Genomic DNA, 12113 nt, shown 5'->3' on the forward strand with positions numbered 1-12113 from the left:
ACAGCTTTGACGTTACACAGAAGTGTGTGGGGATTGGTTGTTTGCCATCCAATTGCGTGGCGTTGAGTGCTGAAGCAACCGTTTATCCCGCCCACACTGCTGCCCAGCCCTCCTAGACCCTGGTACAGCTTTTTGCTGTACGGGTCTGGCTCGCTAGGCTAAGGCTATGCTATTTGTGTCTATGGATTTTAAAAATCATGACATTTTTAGCAGGGTTTGTTAAAAAAAAAAATCTATACATCCATCTATCTATCTTCATATTGTAAGTCTGTGCTTGTGCCGTGTGCATAGCCTTATTGCAGAAAAGGCTGGTAGGCTATGTTGATCTTACTAGTCAAACACATACTCACTAAAAGGCTACTAATTTGGTCTTTTCAACCAGCCAAACTACTTGTAGCCAAGATGTGTTAGTTAGGTAGCCTACTGTCATGTCTTTTATAAGGAGCACATTTGGACTAGCCTATAGCACATCAAAGGCTCCAGGTCTTTTAAAATATAGCAGCAATAATATAATAATAATAATTATTATTATTATTATTATTATTATTAGGCCTATTATTATTATTCTTGCTATTATTATTGCTATTGTTATTATTTTTAATTATTATTTTTTAAAGCTGAGGTGCGTGTGTGTATGGGTTGGTGAAAACATTTGGGTGCACCTAAATTTTGTGCTGGTGCACCTAAAAAAAAATTTTAGGCGCACCAGCGCAACCAGTGCAAAAAGTTAGTCTGGAGCCCTGGGGGGGTATACTATGAAGCTGGTTCGGCAGTAAACCAGGTTAAGTTAACTTTGTAGTAGAGGTAAATCATCTAATAGAAGAGCCTGGCGTACTCATTTTCTTAACTAAACGATGCCTGCAACATGTTCTTAGTATACCACCCAGAATGAACACAAGCAAGGCTCACCACTGCACTAGGCAACTATTTCATAAAACACATTTCGAACAAAAAAAATTGTTCAGACATTAAAATAGTTTACTTAATACAACAAGGGTTCTCTGTGATTGGCTTGATTTTTGCCCCCCCAAGAATGTCTTGTGTGATAACACAGAACACTGTACAGCTTCAAAACCAGACAGATCCATGGGGATATATAGTTGCTGTTTGAAGTCACTGAGAATTTGATAAATGTCCATCCCATACGCACAGTAAAAAGGAGTTCATGTGTGGAGTATCTATGTGGTTTTCTGCTTTGCAGCAGATGCAGTCTCTTGTTCATATTCAATCTCCACATAAGCACGCTTCTTTCGCTGTGGTCCTTTGAGTGGAGCTTTTCCTTTCGAAACGACCTTGCGTTTTGTATCCGTGTCCATCTCCTCTTCACTGGATTCTTCATCCTCATCATCATCCTCTTCCTCGTCATCCTCCTCATCTTCATCACTGCTTCCTTTTAGGTTGTTCATGTCCTGAAGTGTTAAATTGAACCACATTAGGGGATAATCTTAAGAGGGAAGTGATACGTACTTTTTACTTTTATGGTTACGTCAAATGACACCTCACCTCAAAGTCACTAAGATCACTCTCCTCGATCTCGTCTTCTGCAACAAACTCCTTCTGTCCAACATCCTAAATTCAGAAAATACATGAATTGTGCTCCAAATGTTTCACAAAAAATAGCAAAACAACTGTGTTTGCCAGTAATCTGTTTAATGTGGCCAAGTGAATGTGCTCAGTGTTAAGCATATTACTATGGCTTAATGTGGCAATCATAAAACCAGTATTCCAGTCAATTCAGCAATGATTTTTTAAAAAGGTTACCTTTGGTAGACAACTATTAACATATTTCACAAAGTCGTATTACATTGCAAAACTGATCTAAGGGTATAGCAAAGTTTCTGTACAATTATAATCCATTATACAATTGTAATCCATTTTACCTCATCATCTTCCTCCTCTTCTTCTTCACCCTCCTCTTCCTCTGATTCACTCTCCTCATCTTGTTTCTCCAGTGCTTTGTCAAATGCGTGGATGGGGAAGTTATAAATGTCTCCATACTGAAACGAAATGTCAGAATCAACATTAACATTATTGCCAACCTTTTAAATACATGCATATTAACTCATTCATGAAATTTTCAGGAGTGGACCGAGTAGGAACGCTACAAAAAAAATATGGTCAGAAATGAATATGCAAGACTACTGATGCCATTTCATTTTTACGTTAGATCATTCCAGCAATAATCAAGTTAGAATAGTTGCTTCTTTGTGCAGATGGGCCAGTCAACAGGCCTATTCACTCTTTGCTGGGGAAAAACACTGAGCACCGATACCATTTTCTTGGCCCCGATACCGATACTTCTCTGTTTGACATGTATTTACAGTGTTTATATGAAGAGCTGCATAGGCTAAGCTTACTACTTGGATGTAACATCATTGCTATCAGGGCTTTGTCAGGCTGCTCCTTACCTTTGTGAAACAGCAAAAAGACAAATACTGTACAAAGTGAACTTTTTATACTTTTTAAATACCTCTGATATACAATAACTAAGTTCAAGGCTGCGTTCAAGTGTCATATGAGCATCTGTAAATGGTTATCGGTGCCCCATTTGTTGGTACGCGTCAATACTGATATGACCATTTTAGTGCAGCATCTGGGGCGTGGCCGATACTGGTATCGGTGCAACACTAATCACAACATTGCATTCCATGTTCAGACATGGGCCATTATCATAATTTATAACTACTCGTACTGGGCTCTACACAACGAGTTTAAAAGTCATTTAGTTTCCTTATGAATAAAACAAATGCCCTCTGGATAAAAGTGTCAGAGCTGTACTTACTGTTCCCTGCTTCAGTCTTTCCAACAGCTCTTTCTCAATTGCATTGTCGAGTTGTGCAGCAATAAGAGCTTTTTCCTGAAAGAAATTGAATCAAATTCAAATCATGAATGTTGTATTTTTCAACCAGACAATTATGAAAAGACAGAGGGAGCAAGCTAGATAAGCTACTCAATGCCATCAACTCAGAAAAGGGGTGTAGCGAAGGGGAGTAGAGTTGCCCAGCTGGGACTTGAACCCAGACCTTCTGGGGTAGTAAACTGGGGCTCTGACCGCTACACCAAAGAGCCAGGCTCGTTGGCATGTTATTCAGAACACACCCACACAACCCTAGTGATGGTCACTCCATCACAAGGGGATTATAGGCTACAAGAAATGTTATTTCAGAAAACAAGCCAAAGACAAAGAAGTCTGTAAGACTTCATTTCACATTACAAAATATCACAGTATAACAAAAATTCTAATTGGGGAAAAAAAAACCAAATCCCCAAACTTATCAAATGACGTGAATTTACAGAAATTCAATGACCAGCTGTGTGTGTGCGTGTGTGTGTGTGCAGGCTTCATATGAAGGTCTATCATTTCATTACGTATTCAGCTTCACTTACCTCTTTTCTTTTCTCTCTCTTCTCTACCTTTCTACTCAGGGGTACCAATTTCCTCCTGTAAATTAAAAGTGTAGAATTGTTACTCAATCGGTCAAGTCTACAAACAATTCAAACCACAACAAAATTAATTTCTGCAAAATCTGTCACCAAGACTGGTATAATACGAACATTTGCATGATAAGGTTACATTTGTCAAGTTTTGTAACTTTTGCTGCCTCTTGGCCAGAAGAAGCCCTTTAAGAGTTTTTTTTAATGTCGACTGGGACTTTCCTGGTTATTTAAAATCTAAGAATGAATGCAATGCAAAACTGACTGCCATTATATTCAGCAACATGAGGTTAAATTAAGAGGTTAGGGATGAAAGGGTTCAATAACTCACTGTCTCTTTAGCGTGAGCTTGCGAATCCGGATGAGGTACTGTGTGATTTTTGTGAATCGTTGTTTGCATTTGTGTCTGACGAATCTGGGCCAGTAGATGAGGTTCTCATCTATCTGTTCCAGGGCTTTCTCATAGTTTTTACTCAACTTCACCTGCAAAAGGTCAAGATACAAAACATCACACGCTGAATCATAGGAATAAGTGTACATATTCGGAGACTTTGGAGAAACACTATTCTATGCTTCTCACTGTGCAAAATAGGACAGTCAAAGGGTACACTAGGTCAGTGTTTCCCAACCAGGGGTACGTGTACCACTAGGGGTACGCGAGCACACCACAGGGGGTACTTGGAAAAATGTTATTATTGTAACAAATGTCTGGAGCAGTCACATCAGGACAGAGAAAACGATATAGAACATGAATTAGGGGGTACTCAGGGCACAACTAAGATGCTTAGGGGGTACGCAAGACAAAAAAGGTTGGGAAACACTGCACTAGGTTATCAATGAGTGTACTGACAAATGTCAACAGTCACTTACCTTTTCCCACATACGTGCTGGAAAAGCTGCCCTTTCGATCACCTTCATGTACAGGAAACACTGACCTGACAACATAATTATTAAAATGTTAAATATTAAATGCTTAACCCAACCTCGTATGTATGTCATAAATTCAGTTTTTACAGTGGTTCTAAATTAACATCCACCAACCAGTCAAATGCTTGTAAATTCAGCGTGGCTGGTAAATAAGAAAACTTACTAGCCACTTGGACTGATAATGAATGTTTGTTTGGCTAGTAAGGATTAACACATATTAGTTAAATTGGGTCGTGATGAAAAAAGTTAATGGCCTTAAATGGATATTCACCTTTCTCTTCCCGTATCGTGGCATATTGACTGTTGGCCAGGGGACAAGACGCTCGATTGCAAATGCCTGTTATGTTGTATTCGTTGCGGCAGAAACTTTGCGTCTTGGTCCTGGAGGAAAGACAACAAACTTACTACCAAATCGATTGCAAGCAAACCCGCTAGCAATACGTGTAGAAATTAAAGCAACTTACTTTACTTTATATGAACAGAACTGTTTATTTCCAATGATGTCCCATATGACCTGTAGGAAAATAGGAAGTCGCAAACTGAGTCGGGCAGCCGATTGGAGAAAAAAACGTTCACAATAAACCGTTTATAAACAACTGTAACTTCAGACTGCGATTTTAAAAATGAGCCATATGGGTAACATACTCTTTAACTGTCTTCTTTTACAAACAATTACGAAAACATGGATTGTAGCCGACATAAACAGTAACTGTAAGCTACTTCACGTGTCGCAAAGATTCAAAGACAAACTTGGACTTACATCGTCGTGCTGCATTTTGGCAAATTCTTGTTGTGGTTATTAGGTATATAAACTGTTAATCCTCAATCGTTAATCCAATCGTGATGATTCCCAGAGTCTAAATTATAGTACAAAAATGCGTAATCTACACAAGAGCCACATGTAACTCCTCGTACGCTGCCATGTTGTCTTGACACGTTTTTGTGTGATATCCGGTTTGCTGGTGATGTATTTCCGGTACATTTTCCGTCCGCTAGCTCCATCTCCCGGTTGAGAAGTGACAAGCTGTTCAGTGCAGGGTTTGCTGAGTGCATATCCGAACTAATGTATGTCAGTAAACTGTTCGAAATAAAACATAATGTAGGTTCAGATTTGAAGCCATTAATAATTATTTCTGTATTAACAATGGAATTTATGCTCCAGACCTGGTGGGGGCGGTAATGCTCCACATCAATGGCAGTGTAGCCTACGTCAGTAGTCTTGACATTCAAAATAAGGAAGTGTAAATCACGCTTTACCGAAGCGGCTGCTGTGTTATTTCGCTCATGTTTTACTGTATATTTTATCAAGATCATGGGCAGTTTGCGAGTCCTGTCCAATCTAAATACATGGTAAGATTTCTTGCTCTTGACAGTGTGTGAAAAGAACCAGTGGCGCAGAGAGAACCTTTTATTCTGCAGTGGTCTCTCTCTGGTTCTGGACTTTGCATGTGGTAGGAGCCTGTGTGTTAGCACTTTGACAGTTTGACACTCCAATACAGCTTCTAGGTTGTTGACATCTCTTCTCAATTTACCCTTGCCGTAATTTCGCTGATTACCACACCATTGCAGACAACAGTTTGGATCGAGATATTCTGAGTAATCCTGTAGTGTGAGACAGTGTTGTTTATTGTCTGACTTTTTTTTTTTTTTTGTTCCGCTCTCGCCAAGCCTCTTTCTCATTGCAATGTAATGTCATTTACCTTGATTAGCCTAATAATCATAAACTAAAATGGTAATCAATGCGCTTTTCTGCATTGCTATGTGACATAAAACCTGGAAAGAAAAACCACGAGGAAGACATTGAGTATGGACAAAATCAATGACATTTTAGATTTCACTGATGTCACCACAAACCTGTTTTATTAACAGGGCAAGTTTTACTACTTTCAGTAAATGCAATTTGAATTTGAGATAAATAATGAATGGATGCTTTGCATCTGACAAACTCTAACCAATACTCTCTTGCATTTGCAGATTTGAAGAAACTATTTAAAAATCGCCGACCATAAGGATGGCCACCCTGAGAGTGCTGACACACTGCAGGTGGAAGATCCCCGTGAGGACCTCCTACGCACTCCCGACATCAAGTCACACAAGCAAGGGAGCACAACTGATAGTTCCTTTTTTCCATGTAGCATATAGAAAAGACTATGACTTCCAAAGTCACATTGTGGGGACTCGATCTCTGTGTGGAACAGATGGGCGAGTTAATGGGAGAGCTCTGCTGAGTAGGGCTACCTCTGCTGTTCCCGCTGCAAGTCTGCTTAGCAGGCCTCTGTCAGGGGCATCTGTGGTCAACTCTGCTCCTGCATCTGTGCAACCATACCTTCGCCTCATGCGACTAGACAAACCCATTGGTGAGTGTCAGAAGACTAGAGATATGAGAAATTAGAACAGTATCTTACTCAACACATACTTATTTGGGTGGTTGACGTTTAAGGGCGTAACGCAAAAAAAGAAAGTTTTTCCAATTCCTGAAAAAAATGATGGAAAAAAAATTGGAAAAAAATAAAGTACTTAGTGGTCCATGGAATTTCGCCTTATGTTTGCCATTTTTTGGGAAAATGTGTCAACACATTGCATAGGCATGTCACACCACAGGAAAATGAAGTCACACCACAGGAAATTCACTGCATTATGGCCATTTTAATCCTTTTGTATACATGACTGACATCTGAGCTCATGCTAACTTGATAATGATATTGTGTTTAATCTTAATATGTGTTTTCATTTATTAAAAAAAGTTTTTTTCCTTCTATAAGACTAATAAGAGCAATCACACCACAGGACACCATAAAATGAACCTAAGCATTGCGTGACAGAAACATTGCAATATGAAGACATATTAAGAGGTTAATAGTCACCTTAAACTTCCACAGCACTCTCCAATAACTGAGGTACTGACTGGTTAGGAGCCAGTCATTAAGACCCTTGTAGTTGGCCTTGCAGCTGCCCGTTCACAAACATTGACATACATGTCACCCCACAGGACGCAATTTGTGTTACGAAATTGAACTTGTAGTTAATATTACTGTCTTGAGTTTTTTTTCACATTCACATATCTTAATATAAGTTAATATTTATGCAATGATGCCAAATGCTTCATACATTATTCAAAATGTTGTTAGTTATTTTATATATATTATAATCCAGGTTTCATTAATGTTACAGTCACACCGCAGGATATTTGACATATAAACCTTTACATAAATCTTAACAATCTCATCTAAGACTAATATGAAACATAATGTTCCACATCTTCTTTCATTGACATTTGTTTTTTAAAGGAAAAATAACAGTTTTATAGTTTTTTAACCAATGTTACGAAAAAACAAGGCGTCACGTCAACCACCCATTTGTATATAAGCAGGTGCAACAGGGGTTCTGCTGTAATACGAAAAAAGAAAGGAAGAAAAAGATTTAAAATGCCACATTGATGCAGATTTGCAAACAATTGTGCAACCACAGCTGACACCACTATTGTATGTTAGTGTAATTGTTTTTTTTCCACCCAAAACATGTGTCGTCTAATAGATGATATCTATCTACTGTATGTGTCGAACGTCACAGCCTTCACCATTTTGGAGCCAGGTGGCATTATTTCTTATTTCTTAAATATATATTTTGCCTATATTATGATAGGAAATGAGTGGAAGAGAGATGGGTTGGGACTGGGATATCACAGGCCGGACTCGAACCTGCAACAGCTGGCATGTGGAATGGGTCACTTAGTACTGTGCATCCCTCCCAGCAACCCAATCCCTCCTCCATCTCAAACTGCAACTGCAAACTGATCATGTCTGTCTGACTGTTTTTGTCCAGTGTTTTTTGGTCGCCTGAGGGTGGCGCCACACACACATCACAGGCAGAGCCGTACATCTCTATATACGGCTCTGATCACAGGCATCTAGCGTTGACCAGTTGGCCATGATGTCGCCATATCTGATTGCTTTTCTTCCTCATGTCCTCCAGGAACGTGGTTACTCTTCCTGCCCTGCACGTGGAGTATAGCGTTAGCTGCTGCCCCTGGGTGTCTACCAGACCTCAGCATGCTAGCACTGTTTGGAACGGGCTCATTGCTGATGAGAGGGGCCGGCTGCACCATCAATGACATGTGGGATAAAGACTTTGACAAAAAAGTAAGCATCAGTACAATATCTCTTCCCATATAGTCTCATTCTTAATGACTTTGCATCACACCTTAAAATGTGGCTCCTGCCATGTTAAAAGGGGCTGACCAGCCTACAGGTCCACAAAATAGTATGCAATAAACTAAACATTTTCAATAAATGCAAACATATAGTATATACGTATATTAATTACCGGTAATTACTCGGTTGACTACTGTGTGTTGTGTAGGTTGTGAGAACGGCGACCCGGCCCATAGCGTCGGGTGAGATCTCCAGGTTCCAGGCTCTGGTGTTTCTGGGTGGCCAGCTCAGTCTGGCCCTCTGTGTCCTGCTCTGCCTCAACTACTACAGGTGAGGCACATACTGTAACAGCATGGGGCCAGTGTTGTGCACAGACACTTAAAGGGGGCAGGTGCCCAAGAGGGGACGAAGGGGCTATTGAGGCATTATTGTCACATGCTTTTGATCATCAAACATTTGTAGATGATCATGTCAAAATGGACCACCATACATTATGGTTGTCGTATAGGATCGGATGGATCGGATCGGCTGCCGATATTGGCAAAAAATGCGGATCGGTATCGGATCGGCATGCACGGAAAAATCCGATCCATTTTCCTGTTTTGTGTTTATTAATATCTGAAAAAAACAGGTCAGTTTCTCATTAAAAACCATTGTGTATTACTCAAATTCACCTAATTCAGTTGGCTAGTTGTTACTAAGAGTAAAAACCCTTTTCAACATGACTGTGACAACTAAGTAAGTAGGCTAAATAACTTTCAACTTAAATACTCCGATAGGCCGGTATCGGTATCGGCCGGTATCGGAATCGGATCGGAAGTGAAATAAAATATCTGTATCGGATCGGAAGTGCAAAAACCTGGATCGGGACATCTCTACCATACATTGTGGGGGAAAAAAAAACTTTAAAAACAAAAGGATTTTCAAAAAGGGCAGTCGGGCAAAGGGGCAAATGCTTTAATACCACCTCGTCCCTATCTGTGCACACCTATGCATGTGACCATACCTCTGCTAATAGAAGTGCGGTAGCCCTCATTTTCATACTGAAATGATCCTGGTAGCAGGTTTACCACTTTCTGACACAATTTGGCACATACTACCACAGTACTTGTTTTGAGTGTTCCAGTGCTCATGTATAGTGTTACTGACAGCATTTTAGACTTATTGATTAATGCAAAAAATGTGTTGTTTTTGCCTCATATGCACAGTATATTTCTTGGAGCTGCTTCACTGGCTTTAGTTGTCACATACCCCACCATGAAGAGAATTACATACTGGCCACAGCTGATGCTCGGTAAGAAAATAAAATAATTAAGACATTTACAATATGCATTGCTAATTTAAAGAAGTGCAATCTTACAAACAACAATTACAACCACAGTTGACCCAAAGTGCTTCACACACACACACACACACACACACACACACACACACACACACACACACACTGTGAAGGCTGCTATGCAAGCCACTAAGGTTTTGGGGTTTATTGTTTCCTGTAAGTGTGAGCAAACACACACACACACACACACCAAAGTAATATATAGCTGTAGTTACAGGTCACCAAGTGCATTCTGTAGGTTAGACAACATCTTGCAAAGACAACAATATGCAACAGCAAATCGGCTGCTAAGATTAACTGAATGGGACATGGACAAAATGCAAGTTCATTTTTTATGTCTCCATTCAGTTCTATTTTGCTAAGTGACCAGTTTATTTTCAGTCTACTGTTATGTACTGTATATTGCGTCCAGTTTTCTCTGTCTTATTCTCCACCAGTAGCACTCTTCCTCAGGCAATAGGGCTATGGACTGATAAACACATCATATTAGATCATGAACTCCACTGTATAATTGCTCTTGTGGAGTATACCTCTCACATGGCCTCTTTATGTGTTATGTTTTGTTTCAGGTCTCACTTTCAACTGGGGAGCATTGCTGGGATGGTCGGCAGTGATGGGATCGTGTGATTGGTCAGTATGTTTACCTCTCTATTTCTCAGGCGTAATGTGGACGCTCATCTACGACACCATTTATGCTCATCAGGTAATATTCATCTTGCTCCTCCCTCCTCTCATTCTAGGGTAACACTTTATTTGAAAGGGTCTATATAAGGTGTATTTATGTCACCGTAATAAGCATGACATGTTCCATGTTAGGAACATTAATGGCACCTTTTTTGATGTTAATAACTGTTGACATAATCATTCAGTTTTCGGAATGTCACGAGCTTAATGACAAGAGTCATCAATAATGTGACATCAATAATGTGATGTTAATGTTCCTGACATGTCTTTCTTATGACTGTTACAGTACATGACACCCATATGTCGACTTCCTCAAATGAAGTATTTATATTAAGTGCCTGTATATGCATTACACAGTTGGCGTGAAGTCTGAGGACTCCGTTTTAACAATTACTGTGCACAAAAATACAAGACTTAAATGATGAAGAATGATAGGTGTTCAAATGAAATGGTTGTAGATGTTGTACTGGCATCTTGTGTTTACTTGAAACATCTACATTGCTGAGAAGTATGTACTGTGTGCTTGTTGTCTATTCCCAGGATAAAGAGGATGATGTGAGGATAGGGGTGAAGTCCACAGCTCTGAGGTTTGGAGAGCAGACCAAGCCGTGGCTGTCTGGCTTCTCCGTGGCCATGTTGGCTGGTCTGGCCCTCGCTGGCGTTAACGCTCAGCAGACTCTCCCATATTACACTGGCCTCTCAGCCGTGGCTGTCCATCTAGCCAATCAGGTGAGTCAGTGTAATCCTGTCAGGGTTTCGTTGTCTCCATCACAGAGTGGAAATATACAGTGAAGAAGCAGGTCATGATGAAAGATATGAGTGAATGATGTGTGATTATTCTCTATTGCCTCTTTTCCACTGCCGGTTTTCTGGTAGGCCTACAGCTCAACACAGCGGGACTCAGCTGCCACTTTTTGCTTTACGATTGAGCCGTGTCGTGCCTATTCGAAAAGCAAAAACTGGTGGCCGAAGCGCGCTGTGTGGAGCTGTAGGCCAACCTGAAAACCAGCAGTGGAAAAGAGGCAGAAGTATACGATTTGTGGATCTGCAATTCACCAGCATCAAAATACAGTTGTCTGGGGATTTTGCACCTTTTTGACAAATACATTTGTTTATAGATTTTTTGAAATTTGAGGGTCATTGCTTTATACGCTACATAGATGTAAATAATGTGGGACCTTTTTGGTATGTTTTGTAAGTGATGTGTTATTTATATTGTTTCATCACACAGATCGCCACATTGGACATCAACAAGTCGGAAGACTGCTGGAAAAAATTTGCCTCAAATAGAAATCTTGGACTTATTCTGCTTTTTGGAATTGTCAGTTCCAACCTAATGAAGAAAAAAGAGGATAACCCTATTACTAATTAAATATTTTATATCAATTCTACAAACGAGCCAGTGTTGTTCTTTTTTTATTTAATTTTAAGATCAACTCCAAGATTGAGTTCTCAAAATTCACAGAATTGGGAGAGGAAGGAATGAAAATGGTATAAAATAGAACACAGAAGATACCTAGCCCCTGGCCTGTCTATACTTCCAGTATCGGTATGCATATAGCCCTATCGGTAAT

General features: G+C 39.9%; 2 protein-coding genes across 2 annotated transcripts; one reads left to right on the plus strand and one right to left on the minus strand.

The window, feature by feature from the left end:
* Positions 1-960: 960 nt before the first annotated feature.
* mak16 (MAK16 homolog (S. cerevisiae)) lies at positions 961-5308 on the minus strand. The gene is made up of 10 exons (XM_063195596.1): positions 5123-5308; positions 4827-4876; positions 4634-4743; positions 4306-4370; positions 3767-3918; positions 3388-3442; positions 2783-2857; positions 1881-1997; positions 1504-1569; positions 961-1409 (listed from the first exon to the last, which is right to left on the minus strand). Exons 1-10 carry the CDS (start codon positions 5135-5137, stop codon positions 1179-1181), a joined length of 936 nt encoding a protein of 311 aa, XP_063051666.1. The 5' UTR covers positions 5138-5308; the 3' UTR covers positions 961-1178.
* Positions 5309-5583: 275 nt separating this feature from the next.
* coq2 (coenzyme Q2 4-hydroxybenzoate polyprenyltransferase) lies at positions 5584-11949 on the plus strand. Its single transcript, XM_063195598.1, has 8 exons — positions 5584-5712; positions 6337-6719; positions 8335-8501; positions 8722-8843; positions 9722-9807; positions 10425-10558; positions 11080-11268; positions 11771-11949. Exons 2-8 carry the CDS (start codon positions 6374-6376, stop codon positions 11909-11911), a joined length of 1185 nt encoding a protein of 394 aa, XP_063051668.1. The 5' UTR covers positions 5584-5712; positions 6337-6373; the 3' UTR covers positions 11912-11949.
* The last annotated feature ends 164 nt before the right edge of the window (positions 11950-12113 follow it).

Source organism: Engraulis encrasicolus, chromosome 3 (genome assembly GCF_034702125.1).
Source record: "Engraulis encrasicolus isolate BLACKSEA-1 chromosome 3, IST_EnEncr_1.0, whole genome shotgun sequence".
In the NCBI taxonomy this organism is placed as follows: Eukaryota; Metazoa; Chordata; class Actinopteri; order Clupeiformes; family Engraulidae; genus Engraulis; species Engraulis encrasicolus.